This window comes from Lepidochelys olivacea, assembly GCF_965140295.1.
Source record: "Lepidochelys olivacea isolate rLepOli2 genome assembly, chromosome: 3".
In the NCBI taxonomy this organism is placed as follows: domain Eukaryota; kingdom Metazoa; phylum Chordata; order Testudines; family Cheloniidae; genus Lepidochelys; species Lepidochelys olivacea.
In genome coordinates, this window is record NC_140413.1 from 184,965,429 (window position 1) to 184,984,913 (window position 19,485).

The 19,485-nt window shown below is 44.4% G+C and overlaps 1 protein-coding gene across 4 annotated transcripts in view; it reads right to left on the bottom strand.

Annotated features, from left to right (window-relative positions):
* The window catches only part of FOXN2 (forkhead box N2), a 136,499-nt gene that overhangs the window by 65,123 nt on the left and 51,891 nt on the right, over positions 1-19,485 (bottom strand). For all 4 annotated transcript variants that reach the window (XM_084623298.1, XM_084623299.1, XM_084623296.1 and 1 more), the window contains one exon: positions 8,836-9,386. In XM_084623298.1, coding sequence (XP_084479424.1) covers positions 8,836-9,372 — 537 coding nt within the window. In that variant the 5' untranslated portion in view covers positions 9,373-9,386. The remainder of the gene's footprint in view (positions 1-8,835; positions 9,387-19,485) is intronic.

Here is a 19,485-nt window from a genome sequence, read left to right on the forward strand (position 1 = left end):
GCAGAGAAACTAAATTAATTCTTTGCATCGGTCTTCACAGTTGAGGATGTGTGGAAGATTCCCAAACCTTAGCCATTCTTTTTAGGTATCAAATCTGAGGAACTGTCCCAGATTGAGGTGTCATTAGAGGAGGTTTGGGAACAAATTGATAAACTAAACAGTAATAGTCACCAGGACCAGATGGTATTCACCCAAGAGTTCTGAAGGAACTGAAATGTAAAATTGCAGGACTACAAATTGTAGTCTGCAACCTATCATTTAAATCAGCTTCTGTACCAAGTGACTGGAGGATAGTGAATGTGACGCCAATTTTTAAAAAGGGTTCCAGAGGTGATCTCGGCAATTATAGGCTGGTAAGCCTGACTTCAGTACCGGGCAAATTGGTTGAAACTATCGTAAAGAACAAAATTGTCAAACACATAGATGAACATAATTTGTTGGGGGAATAGTCAATATGGTTTTTGTAAAGGGAAATCTTGCCTCACCAATCTACTAGAATTCTCTGAGCATGTGGACAAGGGGGAATCCAGTGTATTTATATTTTCAGAAAGCCAAGGTGCCTCATCAAAGGCTATTAAGCAAAGTAAGCAGTCATGGGATAAGAGGGAAGGTCATCTCATGGATTGGTAACTGGTTAAAAGAGGAAACAAAATGTATGAATAAATGGTCAGTTTTCAGAATGGAGAGGTAAATAGTGGTGTCCCCAGAAGTCTGTACTGGGCCCAGTCCTATTCAACATATGAATAAATGATCTGGAAAAGGGGGTAAACAGTGAGGTTGCAAATTTTGCAGATGATACAAAACTACTCAAGATAGTTAAATCCAAAGCAGACTGCAAAGAGCTACAAAAGGATCTCACAAAATTGGGTGACTGAGCAACAAAATGGCAGATGAAATTCAATGTTGATAAATGCAAAGTAATGCACATTGTAAAACATAATCCCAACTATACGTATAAAATGATGGGGTCTAAATTAGCTGTTAGCACTCAAGAAAGAGATCTTGGAGTCATTTGTGGATAGTTCTCTGAAAACATCCACTCAATGTGCAGTGGCAGTCAAAAAAGTGACCAGAATGTTTGGAATCATTATGAAAGGGATAGCTAATAAGACAGAAAATACCATATTACCTTTATATAAATCCATGCCCACATCTTGAATACTGCATGTAGATGTGGTCGCCCCATCTCAAAAAAAGATATTGGAATTGGAAAAGGTTCAGAAAAGGGCAACAAAAATTATTAGAGGTATGGAACGTCTGCCATATGAGGAGAGATTAACGAGACTAGGACTTTTCAGCTTGGAAAAAAGACAACTAAGGGGGGATATTATAGAGGTATATAAAATCATGATTAGTGTGGAGAAAGTAAATAAGGAAGTGTTATTTACTCCTTCTCATAACACAAGAACTAGGCGTCACCAAATCAAATAGGCAGCAGATTTAAAACAAAAAAAAGGAAGTATTTTTTCACCCGATGCACAGTCAACCTGTGGAACTCCTTGCCAGAGGATGTTGTGAAGACCAAGACTATAACAGGGTTAAAAAAAGCCTAGATAAATTCATTGAGGATATTAGCTGGCTGTTAGCCAGGATGGGCAGGGATGGTGTCCCTAGCCTCTGTTTGCCAGAAGCTGGGAATGGACAACAGGGGATGGATCACTTGATGATTACCTGTTCTGTTCATTCCCTCTGGGATACCTGGCATTGGCCACTGTTGGAAGACAGGATACTGGGCTAGATGGACCTTTGGTCTGACCAAGTATGGCTGTTCTTATGTGCCCTGCAGTACCACACCCCAGAATCTTACCTCAACTGGCATACTAAACCTAGTGTGATCACTAATGAAAGGGTGTGTATGGCCTTCCAAGTGCATGAAGTCTCCTACAACAAAGATGGTAATACAACTTCCAAAATATAACATTGGCAGAAACAGTGCTGGAGCATGCTAGTGAATAGCTTTAGAGCAGCACTGCAGACAGATTATGATACATTAGTCAACCACAAAAAATCAAGGAGATGTGGTCAAACACCTATTGAATACTGGAGCATAGAAACTGAATGACGAATGGAAAAGAAAACAAAAGCATGCCAGTTCAGTAATCATTCGGACAAACCAAGTCTGCATTCAATGCAGAAACAAAAGCAGGGGTAAAGAGTATGCAATAAAAAAAAAAATACACAGAATATGGAATTACGTGATGAACCCAAAGGCTCTGAGCCTTGATCAGAATATAGAATGTAAGAACATTATACAAAGCTGGAGCACTTAGGGTAATGATGCACGAGTTGAAAAGACAGGAGTGGGAAATCATCAGTTGATTCAAAACGAGATGGGAAGGCAAGGAGAATTCTACCATGATTAACACAGGATACTGACTTCAGGAAAAGAAGATGGAAGACATAGGATGGAATTGCATTGGGCTAAAGCCAAAGAAAGCCAGGATCTTATGGCATTTAACCCGCAAATTCTTCATATGCTAAAGGCAATATTCAGAATCAAATCCAGTGCAGTCATAATAGTACAAGTATCTGCACCGACCTCAGCAGCGCGCAAGAAAGAAACTGACTAATTTTACAGCTACAGAAAACAATACAACAGGTTTCAAGACAAAATGTATTGTTGGTTATGGGAGATATTAATGAGAAAGTGGATCAAATTGGAATTTCTGAACGATAGGCAGATTCTGATATGTTCAAGAAAATGAAAGTGCAGAATGGCTACTAAATATCTCCCTAAGTAACAGCCTGGTGATAACTAACACACTTTTTCAACAAGAAAGCTTCAGAGAAACTGGACTTGGATATCTGATGGCCAAACAAAGAACATGATAGACTTTGCACGTGTGAATCACAGATGGAAATTGAGTGTGTTGTATATATCATTTGCCACTGTTATCAGATCATATGTTGTTGGCATCAATGAGGTTGAGGCTGAGAGCAACTGAAAAAGTACGAAGAACTAAGATCTATGGTGTGGACAAACTGAAAGAGCCAGATATGAGGGGGAAAATACAAAGCAGCCATGTGGAAAATGAACGTTGAAGAGATGGCGTAAAAGATGGGATTACAAGAGCAGATCAATAAGTGTTGGGCTATAAGGCCTAAATGATGAAAACAAGGTGTATAATAGATGGAGTTGAGTTGCAGGTGAGTGACAAGCATAGGAAGCTGAAGGAAAATAAAAAGGAAGACTCAAATCTAAAAGCTGAATACAATAGGTTGACCAGAGAGATAAAACAGAAAGCTGAGAGAGAAATTACTAGATAACTTAACAATGCTAAGAAGCAGAAGAATATGTAAAGAGAATCATGACACTGCGGTTGTATTGCAAGATAAGAGAACTGAGTGGGACACAAGTGGAAGATGTCAGCAGTGAAAGATAGGCGGGGCAAAAAATTGAGGATGAACAAGAACAGTATAAATGATGCAAAGAATACTTTGAAGAGCTGTGCAACATGCATAAAACTGTAGATGAAACTGTCCTGGAAAAGCTTCCCACTATAAATGAGGGAGAGCGGAAACTGGAATTCTTAGTAGTAGTAAAGATCTCAACAGGAAGTTTGAAAAAAGGAAAAGGTGCCAGGAAGTGACAACATACTGCAGCACTGTTGCAAGCAGGTGAGGAATACATGATAAGGGCAATGCACAAGCAAGTCAACAAGATTTACAAGCAAGAACAAGTGCCAAACATGGGGGAAATTATAATAGTATAGATCTATAAAAAAGGTGATAATGAGAGTGTCAAAGAACTACTAAGGAATCAACTTATTGAGTGTGCCAGGAAAAGCTTTCACCAAGACACTGCAGAGGAGAATAAGGGTATGTCTACACTGCAATGTAAGCCCAGGGTTAATGGGACTGTAGTAAGCTGATCCATGTTAGGGAAATACCGGGCTTGAGCATCTACATTGTATTTTAACTCTAGGTTAAGAATTTTCTGACCCATGCTTGAACTAGGGCTCTGGCATTCACACTGCAGTGCTCAGACCTGAGTCAAAGTAACCATATCCATTTCCCTAGTGCTATTCCCCAGAATGTGACCACTCTAGCACTAGGACTGTGGTGCACTGTGGGAAAACTTTACTGCCCGCCCTGCCATTTACCAGGAAGCAGATCACTTTACAAAGGACTTGATCAGCTCTCTCTCCATTGCAAACCCAGGAGGATGTTTGATCGTGTGCTTGCAGATCGGTGATCAGAACAGAATGGGTTAATGTTGACCTGAGCTTCTGCCGTTTGCAAAGGGGGGTGTGACTTCCATTTTCAGTAGTGTGGACTGCAGATTGTTGGGATAGAGAGGACTAAGGAAGTTGTCCCATGGAATTGCTGGATACTTCTGGATGACTCCTGAGATCTGAGTGAAGCAGGGCTATGTCTACACTGCAAAGCAACACAGTTTGGACTCTCCAGCCCTGCAGGGTCCTGGGAACTTGGGTCCGAGCTCTGGGTTAGCAAAATTGCAGTGTAGATGCAAGGGAGGTTAGCCTTAAGCCCGGACTCAAGCATGGGCTTATACTGCAGTGTAGAGTTACTCTAAGAGGTATTTGTATGCTGCGCTTGCAGAGGAACAGGCTGTATTTAGACCAAGATGAAGACGGATACCACAGTAGTACACTGAACACAACTAAACATATTATAGATGCCAAAGTTGCTGTAAAAAGGCTTTCGATGCCATAACCCTTTTCTCCACATTCTAAGTCTTGAGAATGTAGGACATCCTTGAGAAAATGATCAAGCTGATAGAAAATATCTAGAGAAAGTCAATGAGTATGATTAAAGTAAACAGGAAGCTAATGGAACGGTTCAGGTTGACCACAGGAGCGAGACACGGATGAACACCAGATTTGTTCAGCATGGTATTGGAAGCAGCAATGGCTATAGCACTGAGAGATGAAATAAGAGGAGTCATGGTATGTGGAAGGTCAATCTTAGATTTGCAGATGATATAGAACTGATAGCACTGACTAAGTAATAGATACAGAGAATAACTGACAAAGTAGACTTGGATAGCAGAAAATCTGGAGTGAAGATCAACAGATAAGACTAAAACTATGCAACTGGAAGACAAGAGTAAGAGGTAAAAATTAATGCCAGCAAAAAAGAACTAGAACAAGTGGAAAAAATTGTGTGCCTTAGAGTATTAGTATCAAAGAATCAGAACTGCGAAGAGGATATTAAAATAAGAATCAAACTAGCTGCTCCTGCATTGAGAAAATTCTGTAATATCTGGAAGACTAAAGACATTTTGATAAAGACAAAGATAAGTGTCTATGAGACAACTGTCATGCTGACACTGCCATATGGGTCAGAACGTTGAAATATGAGGTAAGCCAATGAATGTAAGATATTGATTGCACAAATGATCTAGCTGAGGAGAAAATACTGTGAGTTTCAAGACAGAACAAAATAAAAAAGTGATAAGGAAATGGCTAGGGCAAGAAATAACGCGGTTACAGAAGATTCAAGAAAGATTACTGAGATGGTTTGGACACATGTCAGGAATGGTCCTGGAAAGGATACCATGGCATGGCAATACATACCGAAGTACAAGGAACTAGAAATAGAGGAAGACCGAGGATGCACTGGATAGAAACGGTGAAGAATGACACAGAAAAAGGTTTAAAGATGAATGAAGCCATGAAGCTGGTACAAGACAGAAAGTGGTGGGAGGACTTCATTTAGCCCCATCAACTTTGCTGAGCTGATGGACAGAAATCAAAGAAGCATCCAGAATCCTAAGTACCTTACTATTTTGTCAGTCACCTCTAGTTCCATTTGTAATATGTCAACATTTAGTTAGCATGACCTGTAGGCCTTCATCTTAGATCTCCTGAAGAGAAATTAGACACAAGCTTCCCCTTCCATGTTTGATTGCTATGATTAAAGTTGATATGTATGTGTTTAAAATATAACAGGACAATAATCTTAAACATATGTTCTTAATGCTTCCAATGACTAGTCTAAGAAGCAAACAGTAGATGGACTTGATTATTTTTTCTTCTTTTGAAATGCATGACACCCTTCTCTGCCACAACCAGCTGGCTCCCCAAGCAATCTACCTCCATGTGCCATTTGGTAACATCACAGTCACTACTGAATTATGGGAGGCGGTTGTTTGCATATATGTATATAACATTCAACTAGGTACAGTCCACAGTAGTAAATGCAATCACTCACCTGACACAATATATACAGTCCAAGTCTAAGCTCTCTCGTAGCACTCTGTGGTGATTGTAATATCACAGCACAGCATGGTAGGAATGAATCAGTGAACTTTTTAATTATGTCTTTTAAATGCAAATTTGGTGCTTGTGAAAGTGAAGGACTACTTTAATTAAAGTCAGGCATAGTGGGAGCAGATGATGTTCTAGCTTCTTCATGCAATACAGTTCCTTCAACATACTTCAGTACTTGTCTGAAGCATCACTACTTATTCAAGTACAGGCCTTTTCCAAGCAGAGATTGTTAACCATGCCAGATAGTTTGTCACAATGTGGATTTCAACATTGTAAATTCTGTGACATAGACTATTCTCGTCTAGTACAGCAGTTCTCAAAATGTGGGTTGGGACCCCAAAGTGGGTTGCGACCCCATTTTAATGGGGTTGCCAGGACTGGCTTAGACTTACAGGAGCCCAGGGCCAAAGTCAAAGCACGAGCCCTAACCACCTGGGGCCGAAGCTGAAGTCTGAGGGCTTCAACCCTGGGCAGCAGGCCTCAGACTACATGTCCCCTGACTCAGGCTGAAACCCCTGGGCTTCAGCTTTGGTCCCCCAGGACGGTGGGCTCAGGCTTTGGCTTTGTCCCCCCACAACCTGGAGCAATGGGGCTCAGGCCCGCTCAGGCTTCGGTCTCCCCTCCTGAGGTCATGTAGTAATTGTTGTTGTCAGAAGGGGGTCGGGGTGCAATGAAGTTTGAGAACCCCTGGTCCAGTAAATAGAGGATAATTCTCTAGTCAAGAGCTGGCTCCGTGTGGAACAAAAATCACTGGTCACATGGCTCAGGACAGACATTTTTCTGAATAATGCCTATTCTCCTACTGCCTTTTTTCAAAAAATAAAGAAAAGTGGACCCTTACTTACTGTTCTGTGCATTAGATTACTTGACACTATTCCTAGTGTAAATGGCAATTATGTTTTGATTTGGCTTTTATAGAGAAAATGTGTTAATTCAGGGATTTTTAATTTTTTCATTAAAATGACAGCATCTTCAATTATGGGGGGAGGGTTTCTATTAGTATTAGCAGTAAGAAAATATTGAAACTTTACTAATTCACTTCGTCATTTAAGACTGCACTGAAACTAGATTTGAAGCAACCTGAAATATTTCTTGGTGTTCCACTTGAACAAGGAGAAAATGATGCAGATATTGAAATAAATGAAAGCTGAGAAATAAAAGCATAGAACAAAAAACACAGGCAAACTAATTTGAGCAAGAGACGTTTTATCTGAAAATGAATGTTAGTAAATCATATGACTACATGCAAAAAAAGCTATGTTAAAAGAATGACAAGGTTGCAAAGTCAAGCACTGACAAATTAAGAAATGCCAGAATTAAGACTGACTGGGCAACTTTAATTTAGCTCCCTTTTTCCCTCCCACAGGACCTCTGACTACAGAAATTCCATCATGTGAAGCCATACTAACCACATGGTTTATCAATAGAGTTCAGACGTTTAGGTCCACAGCACAGACCTCTACCGCTTGGTAGACAAGGATGTAATACTCACATTACCATGAGGTTCACAGCTATTTGCTAGACTACAGAAGAATGTTCAGAATAAGGAATCCTAGGTTCTATTTTCAGGTTCTGGAGGACAATGCAGTCTAGTAGTCACAGACTCTTGTGTCTTGTCCCATTCTGTTCCTGTAGGCTCTGCTCTTAAACCCTTGGCTCTTGTGCCTGCCAACCTGTCACTATTATTCCTCCTGCCAGGTCCTGTCCCCTTTTCCCAGCCTGCCTCTGGTTCTTCTCTCTGCTCCTCACCCCTCTACATCAGTTAGGCTGTTTCTTCAGTTTCCCCCACGCTGTTTGAATGTCAGCAGGAAGAGCATAGAGAAGATAAAAGAAACAATATTCCTGCTCTAGAGGTTACCACAGTCATCCCTCGTTCCTGGGAGCATCAACTGCAAGAAACTCCTGCTCCTAAGACAGACCATGCTCACTATAAACAGAATCTTCACAGATTTTAGCTGTCATACGCTAATAATCCCCAACTGAGCACATGCAAACAAGTGATTTTTTTTCTCAGGGGCTTATAACTCAGCTACTTCTGGGTGGATTTTCACAAGGACAGCAAAACGCATCTCTCCAGCACCAAGGAAGCCCCCTCACCAGTTTAAAGATTCCAAAGCCTGGAAGCATGAGAATTTCAAGAATTTTTTGACATAGGCAAAACATTTTTTTTTCCAAACCTAGTTTTCAGAAACAACTGAGCTATTTTTGTTGAAATTTAAAACAAACAAACAAAAAACATCCTGAGCCTGAAACTTTAGCCCAAACTTGTAAGGCAAAGTTATAGGCAACTGAACACAGGGCCGTCTAAGGAGAGTGCTAGGCAACTTTAACTACAGCTGTCACTGCCCGCTCTGCTTATGACATTGCTAAATAAAAATACTGTATGAAATAAAATGTACCTTATCACAAGTGACATTTCCAAGTTGCATTTGGAGTTGCAAAAAGAAAAAGCTATACATGTAAAATATTATTTCAATATACAAGTATATCTAATATTAGTACTGTACACCCCCACCCAAAATTCCTTAAAAATAAAAAAAACAGCCTATTTCCTAATACACTTTATATCTGTTAAAAACATTTTTTCCATACGTCTCACCTTGCCATGGCTTCTCTCCACCTTTCGGAAACATTTATTCAAGGAAAGATTGTGTCGAACAGAGTTCTTCCACCCTGTGGGTGCTGTGGCAAAGTATGGGAAGCGTTCCAGAATCCAGCTGTAGATTTCTTTGACTGGCAAACTTTTATTAGGAGAATGTTCAATAGCCATGTAAATGAGAAGGCTAAAGGAATAAGGAGGTTTGGAAGTGGCTGATTTTTTTTCCAGATTCTGGTAGCAGGATGATGAGAAAGATGGCACATTATCACCCTCAATGTCATATATAGGACTAACAATTGGAAGACCCTCACTTCCAAGACTGAAGTATGTTAGAAGATTAGTACTTTCATGAAGCCAGTTCAAATTTGTGAGCTCATCATCATCATCATAGCTGTCCACTAGCGTGGCCTTCGGCCTAGCAGCATCAACTGCTTCAGGCAAGCTTCCCATTCTGTAAATCTGTCTTAATCCTGCAGCCTTTTCTGCTCCAGGTGCTTCAGCTTTCTTATCTGGAGTCATCCCAGTTACTGGACCCATTTAATTTTACTTGTCTATAACAAAGAAAACAATTATAAATCAATATAAGTCTTAAAAATCTTATCCAACTGCAGCCACTAAGCCAACAAAACCAAAGGAAATTCAGTACTGTATCTCCTCTATCCTGCTCAGTAGCTTTAATTAAGGCTACATTTTAGTCATGGGTATTTTTAGTAAAAATCATGGACAGGTCACAGGCAGTAAACAAAAGTTCACCGCCCGTGACATGTCCATGACTTGTACTATATACCTCAAACTAAAACTTGGGCCGAGGGGGCTGCAAGTGCTCTGGGGTGGTGGTCTGGGGGCGCCGCGAAGAGCGACGCACAGCCCAGGACCCCCACTGGTGCTGGGAGGGGGGGCAGCGACACTGGCAGGCTCCCTACCAGCTCCGTCGTGTCCCTACAGCTCCTAAGGAGAGAGAAGGCCAGGGTGGGCTCTGTGCACTGCCACCGCCACAATCTCCAGCTCCGTAGCTCCCATTGGCGGGGAACTGTAGCCAAGGGAAGCTGCAGGGATGCACCTCTTGGCAGGGGCGGTGTGCAGAGCCCCTTGGCCCCTCCGCCTAGGAGCTGCAGGGACATGCCAACCGCTTCCGAGGAGTCTCTCCCCCTCGGTAAGCGTCACCCCGCACCCCAGTCCCCTGCTCCTGCTCTGAGCCCCCTTCCACACCCAACTGCCCCAGCAGCAGCCAGTAAAGCTGGCCCAGGAGCTGCCTGATCTGCTTGGGAAGCCCCGGAGCCAGTCGCACCGGTGGCTGCAGAAGTCATGGAGGTGACAGGAAGTCATGGAATCCATGACTTCCATGACAGACATGCAACCTTAACTATAATACATTTATAAATGTGTTGGGATATAGCTATTCAAAGCCTGGGACCATCTGAATCTTTGTGAAATTGTCTCAACCAGGTGTTAAACTCCCACCAGTTTCTGACTGGGTACTCATTACTGAACTTATGCTAACTATTTGGAAGTTGCTATACCTTATTAGATACAACAGGAGTGGCTACATTGAGATCAACTTCTGTAAAGTGGCTCTGCACAACAAAATGAGAGAAGCGGTCTGAATAAGTGGTCTCTAATATGTTCAGTTCTCCCATTAACTGTTTAATTACATATATTTTATAATTAACCCTCCTTATAAATGTTTTGATTTCCCCCCTTAGGACTTAAATTGCAAAAAGCCCTATCTATAAAGTGAAGTTGTGATCTTATGGCCCCTCTACACTACAGATGGGATCATGTCCAGTGAATCGGTGTTTTGATGCACCCATCAGACATGGTTTCAGTTAATACAATTTAGCACAACCATAATCCAGTGGTGTTTGCCTGTCCACATGACCAAGATGCACAAAGTGTTTGCAACAGTATATTTTAGGAAAATCTGGTCAGCTATCCCATATCGCCTCAGATGTTGGCACCAGGCGATATAGGATTGTAGATGATTTTCAAGATCATTCCGAACCACACGGCACACAGGGTTCTGGAAATTTTGTACTAATCTAGATTCCACCAATAGTGCAGTGCCTATTTGGTTGTTCTCTGTTCCCTACAAAACACCACTGTATTCTACAACCTCAAATCTTTCTATCCTGTGGATATTTGGCATTGAGCATACCAATATTGTTTAAATGAGTTAACACAGGCTGGCCTGGCAAATTCCATGATGCCAGAATTTTCAAGAATTCCATTCACCCCTTGTATCAGGGAATTCAATGCAATAGCAAAGTGGGGACAGTGTGATGGAATGACCAGATTTCAGAGTAGCAGCCGTGTTAGTCTGTATTCGCAAAAAGAAAAGGAGTACTTGTGGCACCTTAGAGACTAACCAATTTATTTGAGCATAAGCTTTCGTGAGCTACAGCTCACTTCATCGGATGCATGCAGTGGAAAATACAGTGAGGAGATTTATATACACACAGAACATGAAAAAAATGGGTGTTTATCATGCACACTGTAAGGTGAGCGATCACTTAAGATGAGCTATTACCAGCAGAAGACTTCATGAAAAAACTCGTACAGATACAGACAGACATCATCTTCCTGGGAATCGACAGGAATTGGCGGCTGTGATTGCAGAGCCACTGGCCATTATCTTTGAAAACTCGTGGCGAACCGGGGAAGTCCCGGATGACTGGAAAAAGGCTAATGTAGTGCCAATCTTTAAAAAAGGGAAGAAGGAAGATCCTGGGAACTACAGGCCAGTCAGCCTCACCTCAGTCCCTGGAAAAATCATGGAGCAGGTCCTCAAAGAATCAATCCTGAAGCACTTGCATGAGAGGAAAGTGATCAGGAACAGCCAGCATGGATTCACCAAGGGAAGGTCATGCCTGACTAATCTAATCGCCTTTTATGATGAGATTACTGGTTCTGTGGATGAAGGGAAAGCAGTGGATGTATTGTTTCTTGACTTTAGCAAAGCTTTTGACACGGTCTCCCATAGTATTCTTGTCAGCAAGTTAAGGAAGTATGGGCTGGATGAATGCACTATAAGGTGGGTAGAAAGCTGGCTAAATTGTCGGGCTCAACGGGTAGTGATCAATGGCTCCATGTCTAGTTGGCAGCCGGTATCAAGTGGAGTGCCCCAAGGGTCGGTCCTGGGGCCGGTTTTATTCAATATCTTCATAAATGATCTGGAGGATGGTGTGGATTGCACTCTCAGCAAATTTGCGGATGATACTAAACTGGGAGGAGTGGTAGATACGCTGGAGGGGAGGGATAGGATACAGAAGGACCTAGACCAATTGGAAGATTGGGCCAAAAGGAATCTGATGAGGTTCAATAAGGATAAGTGCAGGGTCCTGCACTTAGGACGGAAGAACCCAATGCACAGCTACAGACTAGGGACCGAATGGCTAGGCAGCAGTTCTGCGGAAAAGGACCTAGGGGTGACAGTGGACGAGAAGCTGGATATGAGTCAGCAGTGTGCCCTTGTTGCCAAGAAGGCCAATGGCATTTTGGGATGTATAAGTAGGGGCATAGCGAGCAGATCGAGGGACGTGATCGTTCCCCTCTATTCGACATTGGTGAGGCCTCATCTGGAGTACTGTGTCCAGTTTTGGGCCCCACACTTCAAGAAGGATGTGGATAAATTGGAGAGAGTCCAGCGAAGGGCAACAAAAATGATTAGGGGACTGGAACACATGAGTTATGAGGAGAGGCTGAGGGAGCTGGGATTGTTTAGCCTGCAGAAGAGAAGAATGAGGGGGGATTTGATAGCTGCTTTCAACTACCTGAAAGGGGGTTCCAAAGAGGATGGCTCTAGACTGTTCTCAATGGTAGCAGATGACAGAACGAGGAGTAATGGTCTCAAGTTGCAGTGGGGGAGGTTTAGATTGGATATTAGGAAAAACTTTTTCACTAAGAGGGTGGTGAAACACTGGAATGCGTTACCTAGGGAGGTGGTAGAATCTCCTTCCTTAGAGGTTTTTAAGGTCAGGCTTGACAAAGCCCTGGCTGGGATGATTTAACTGGGAATTGGTCCTGCTTTGAGCAGGGGGTTGGACTAGATGACCTTCTGGGGTCCCTTCCAACCCTGATATTCTATGATTCTATGATTCCTTTCCAAATGCAAACAGATGGACATCATACCAAAAGGACTGAAGGTAAAAAATCCATTACAATCTACATACCACACAGACTATGCTGACAGCTTGTGTCACATGCTCTCAAAGAAACTGCGGAACCACCTGATCAACATCCTCTACAGCAAACAGGGAAAGATTAAGAATGAGCTCTCAAAACTGGATACACTCATAAAAAAACAACCTTCCACACAAACTTGCTCATGGCTGGACTTTACTAAAACTAGACAAGCCATTTATAACACACACTTTGCTTCTCTACAAAAGAAAAAGGACACTAAATTATCCAAACTACTGCATGCCACAAGAAGCCGCAGCATTGGTTCCCTTAACCCACCCAGCAATATTGTTAATCTATCCAACTATACTCTTAGCCCAGCAGAAGAATCCGTCCTATCTCGGGGCCTCTCCTTCTGCCCCTCCAGCCCCACGAACATGATACAGTTCTGTATAGAATCCTATTTTCAACGTCTCCGACTCAAGGAATATTTCCAACACACCTCTGAACAACATACTAATCCACAGAGACCTTCCTACCAACACTACAAAAAGAAGGATTCTAGGTGGACTCCTCCTGAAGGTCGAGACAGCAGACTGGACTTATACATAGAGTGCTTCTGCAGATGTGCACGGGCTGAAATTGTGAAAAAGCAACATCACTTGCCCCATAACCTCAGCTGTGCAGAACACAATGCCATCCACAGCCTCAGAAACAACTCTGACATCATAATCAACAAGGCTGACAAAGGAGGTGCTGTTGTCATCATGAATAGGTCGGAATATGAACAGGAGGCTGCTCGGCAGCTCTCCCACACCACTTTCTACAAGCCATTACCCTCTGATCCCACTGAGGGTTTCCAAAAGAAACTACAGCATTTGCTCAAGAAACTCCCTGAGAAAGCACAAGAACAAATCCGCAGACACACCCCTGGAACTCCGACCTGGGATATTCTATCTGCTACCCAAGATCCATAAACCTGGAAATCCTGGGCGCCCCATCATCTCAGGCATTGGCACCCTGACAGCAGGATTGTCTGGCTATGTAGACTCCCTCCTCAGGCCCTACGCTACCAGCACTCCCAGCCTATCTTCGAGACACCACTGACTTCCTGAGGAAACTACAATCCATCAGTGATAACATCGGTGATAACATCGGTGATCTTCCTGAAAACACCATCCTGGCCACTATGGATGTAGAAGCCTTCTACACCAACATTCCACACAAAGATGGACTACAAGCCATCAGGAACACTATCCCCGATAATGTCACGGCAAACCTGGTGGCTGAACTTTGTGACTTTGTCCTCACCCATAACTATTTCACATTTGGGGACAATGTATACCTTCAAATCAGCGGCACTGCTATGGGTACCCGCATGGCCCCACAGTATGCCAACATTTTTATGACTGACTTAGAACAACGCTTCCTCAGTTCTCGTACCCTAATGCCCCTACTCTACTTGCGCTACATTGAGGACAACTTCATCATCTGGACCCATGGAAAAGAAGCCCTTGAGGAATTCCACCATGATTTCAACAATTTCCATCCCACCATCAACCTCAGCGTGGACCAGTCCACACAAGAGATCCACTTCCTGGATACTACGGTGCTAATAAGCGATGGTCACATAAACACCACTCTATACCGGAAACCTACTGACCGCTACTACTACCTACGTGCCTCCAGCTTTCACACAGACCACACCACACGATAAATTGTCTACAGCCAAGCTCTGCGATACAACCGCATTTGCTCCAACCCCTCAGACAGAGACAAACACCTACAAGATCTCTATCAAGCATTCTTACAACTACAATACCGACCTGCGGAAGTGAAGAAACAGACTGACAGAGCCAGAAGAGTACCCAGAAGTCACCTACTACAGGACAGGCCCAACAAAGAAAATAACAGAACGCCACTGGCCGTCACCTTGAGCCCCCAACTAAAACCTCTCCAACGCATCATCAAGGATCTACAACCTATCCTGAAGGACGACCCATCGCTCTCACAAATCTTGGCAGACAAGCTAGTCCTTGCCTACAGACAGCCCCCCAACATGAAGTAAATACTCACCAGCAACCACACACCACACAACAGAACCACTAACCCAGGAACCTATCCTTACAACAAAGCCCGTTGACAACTGTGTCCACATATCTATTCAGGGGACACCATCATAGGGCCTAATCACATCAGCCACGCTATCAGAGGCTCGTTCACCTGCACATCTACCAATGTGATATATGCCTTCATGTGCCAGCAATGCCCCCTGACTTGTACATTGGTCAAACCGGACAGTTTCTACGTAAAAGAATAAATGGACACAAATCAGACGTCAAGAATTATAACATTCATAAACCAGTTGGAGAACACTTCAATCTCTCTGGTCACTCAATTTCTGACCTAAAAGTGGCTATCCTTCAACAAAAAGACTTCAGAAACAGAATCCAACGAGAGACTGCTAAATTGGAATTAATTTGCAAATTGGATACAATTAACTTAGGCTTGAATAGAGACTGGGAGTGGTTGAGTCAATTCAAAAAGTAAAACTATTTCCCCTTGTTTATTCCTCCCCCTTCCCCCCTCTCCGTTCCTCAGACGTTCTTGTTAACTGCTGGAAACGGCCCACCTTGATTATCACTACAAAGGGTTTTCTCCCCACCACCACCACTCTCCTGCTGGTAATAGCTCATCTTAAGTGATCACTCTCCTTACAGTGTGCATGATAAACACCCATTTTTTCATGTTCTGTGTGTATATAAATCTCCTCAGTGTATTTTCCACTGAATGCATCCGATGAAGTGAGCTGTAGCTCACGAAAGCTTATGCTCAAATAAATTGGTTAGTCTCTGGAATGACCAGAGTGCTTCCTGTAACACATCATTCAATGCACCTGGGATGTACTCCCCCAAAGACAACCTAGGAACTAACAGGGCTGGCCAGCTCTGTTACAGATCTACTCCCATCTCCAAAGTCATATTAGAATGTGGTTCCACCTCAACAATCCTGCTACATTCCTGCTCGACAGTGGGGTTGTAACACTCCACACCTGCAATTAGGAACTGTGTGTCTGGAAATGAACCATGCATCAAGATAACCAAGAGAAAACCTGGTTACAAACTTGGTAAAATTTTATAGTGCATATAAATCCTTAGTCTAGTTCTTAGTGGGCAAGTGTATAGACGTCACCAAAACCAACAGACAAACAGTACTCTTAGGGCTGATATAGACTTAAAAGTTACATTGGCATAGCTATGTCTCTCAAGGATGTGAAAAATCCACACTCTGGGATGGGTGGGCAAACTTTTTGGCCTGAGGGCAACATCTGGGTATGGAAATTGTACTGTGGGCCATGAATGCTCATGAAATTGGGGGTTGGGGTGCAGGAGGGGGTGAGGGCTCTGGTTGAAGGGGCAGGCTCTGAGGAGGGGCCAGGGATGAGGAGTTTGGGGTGCTGGAGGGGGCTGTGGTCAGATCAGAGGGGTTCGGAATATGGGAGGGGGATCTGGGCTGGGGCAGAAGAGTTGGGGTGTTGGGGGAGTGGATGAGAGCTCCAGCTGGGGGTGCGGGCTCTGGGGTGGGGCTGGGGATGAGGAGTCTGGGGTGCAGGCGGGGGCTCCAGGCTGGGACTGAGGGGTTCAGCGGGCAGGAGGGGGATCAGGACTGGGGCAGGGGCACGGGAGGAGGTCAGGGATGCAGGTTCCGGGCGGCACTTACCTCAAACAGCTCCCGGAAGCAGCAGCATGTCCCCGCACTAGCTCCTATGCAGAGGTGCGGAGTCGGCCAGGCAGCTCTGTGCACTGCCCCGTCCACAGGTGCTGCCCCTGCAGCTCCCATTGGGCGCAGTTCCTGGCCAATGAGAGCTGCAGAGCCGGCGCTTGGGGCGGTGGCAGAGTGTGGAGCCCCCTGCTGCCCCTATATGTAGGAACCAGAGGGGGGACATGCCGCTGCTTCTGGGAGCCGTACGTCCAGCCCATCAAGCCTTTTAATCCGACCAGCAAGCCCCCGACCCCACTCCCCACCCTTGCTCTGAGAGATGTAGTTAAGCTGACCTAACCCCTGGTGTAGACAGCGCTAGGTCAATGGAAGAATTCTTCTGTCGATCAAGCTACCACCTTCTGGGGAGGTGGATTACCTACAGCGATGGAAGAACCCCACCCATCTCTGTAGTAAGTGTTGACACTGAAGTGCTACAGCTATGCTACTGTCGCATTTTAAGTGTAGCGTGGCAAGACACCTCCTTCGTCTCGTCAGACTTAGCACTTCTCCCTCTGGCAATGGTGGGCCTGGGGTAATCAACCCCACCCCAGGCAAGGTTTTGCCTTCCCCCTTCTGAGCTCCCTTGGTCATATTCTCAGGGTAGGCCTCAGGGTAGGCCTAAAGGTGATCCTTCACCAACCAAAAAGGAAAAAAAGTCTCATAAACCAAAAAAACCCAGGGGGGTACCTTACCCTGCCTCCCCACTGGTGCAGGGTGTCATCCTGTTGGTTGTCCTGGGGTGTAAGTCCTTCCCCCAACAGGCACTCAGGCTTCACTCTTTCCCCTATGGAAAGGAGCATAGCCTCTGACCCTAAGGCCTGGTCTACACTACGAGTTTATGTCGGATTTAGCAGCTTTAAATCGAATTAACCCTGCACCTGTCCACACAACGAAGCCATTTTTTTCAACATAAAGGGCTCTTAAAACCAATTTCTGTACTCCTCCCCAAAGAGGGGATTAGCGCTGAAATCGACGTTGCCATTGTACAGGAAAAGCCCCGGGAACTTTTGAATCTCATTTCCTGTTTGGCCAAGCGAGCTCATCAGCACAGGTGACCATGCAGTCCCAGAACTGAAAAAAAGCTCCAGCATAGACCGAACGGGAGGTACTGGATCTGATCGCTGTATGGGGAGAGGAATCCGTGCTATCAGAACTACGTTCCAAAATACGAAATGCCAAAACATTTCAAAAAATCTCCGAGGCCATGCGGGACAGAGGCTACACCAGGGACGCAACACAGTGCAGCATGAAACTTAAGGAGCTCAGACAAGCGTACCAGAAAACCAAAGAATCAAACGGACGCTCCGAGACAGAGCCCTAGACATGCCGCTTCTACGCTGAGCTGCATGCAATTCTAGGGGGGGCTGCCACCACTACCCCACCCCTGTCCGTGGACTCCGATGATGGGGTACTCTCCGCCATGCCTGAGGATTTTGTGGACGGGGAAGATGAGGAGGCGGAAGACGAGCTTGAGGAGAGCACACAGCACACTGTTCTCCCTGACAGCCAAGATCTTTTTTTCACCCTGACTGAAATACCCTCCCAACCCAACTAAGCCAGAGAAGGGAGCTCTGGTGCGTGTACCTTTGTAAATATAATACATGTAATAAAAGCAAGTGTTTTTTAATGATTAAGTAGCCCTGAGGACTTGGGATGCATTCATGGACAGTACAGCTACAAGAAAAGTCTGTTAACATGTCTGGGGATGGAGCGGAAATCCTCCAGGGACATCTCAATGAAGCTCTCCTGGAGGTACTCTAAAAGCCTTTGCAGAAGGTTTCTGGAAGAAGAGCAGCCTTATTCCATCCTCCATGGTAGGACACTTTACCATGCCATGCTAGTAGCAAGTAATTGGGTATCACTGCATGACAAAGCCTGGCAGCGTATGGTCCCGGTGTTTGCTAGCATTCAAGCAACATCTGTTCTTTATCTCTCTGTGTTATCCTCAGGAGAGTAATATCGTTCATGGTAACCTGGTTGAAATAGAGGAATTTAATTAAGGGGACATTCAGAGGCGGCCGTTCCTACCGGGCTGTTTGCCTGTGGGCTGAAAAGAAATCCTCCTCGCGGTTAGCCAAGCAGTGGGCGGGAGAAGGGGTGGCATTGGCGCTGAGCTGTTTGCTTTTGGCTAGCAGGGATCTTCCCTGATACCAGCCACGCAGTCGGGTGAGGGGTAAAGCAATCATCCCAGAGAATTGGATGGGGGGGGGTGTTAGTTTGGTTTCTGCTGCTGCACGTTAACAGGAAAACCGCAGCACTAAATGGCCAACTCAACGTGATTTGCTTGGTATGGGAGAGGAGGGCGCTGATGTTATGAAGGTTGCAGAAGCCAAAAGACTACGGCTAACCATGGCCGCCTGCAAGCCGAATTCTGCTGCCCGGCACTGCGTGTGTGATCTCTAACACCAATGCCGCAGGCACTCAATATAAGATACAAAATGCGATCTTGTACCAAAATCACATGTCCTATGTAATGTGAATAGTGTTGTTCACCATGAAAGAATATAGCCATTGTTCTGTAAAATGTATCTTTTTAAATACTTCACTCCCTTTTTTTTTCCTCCAGCAGCTGCAAATGTTTCAAGTCTCCCTCCTCCGTCCCAAAGGCTATCTCAGATAAGGCGGCAAAAAAAATGCACGCACGATGAAATGTTCTCTGAGCTCATGCAGTCATCCGGCACTGACAGAGCTCAGCAGAATGTGTGGAGGGACACAATAGCAGAGTACAGGGAAGTGGCCGATGAACGTGAGGAGAGGTGGTGGCAGGAA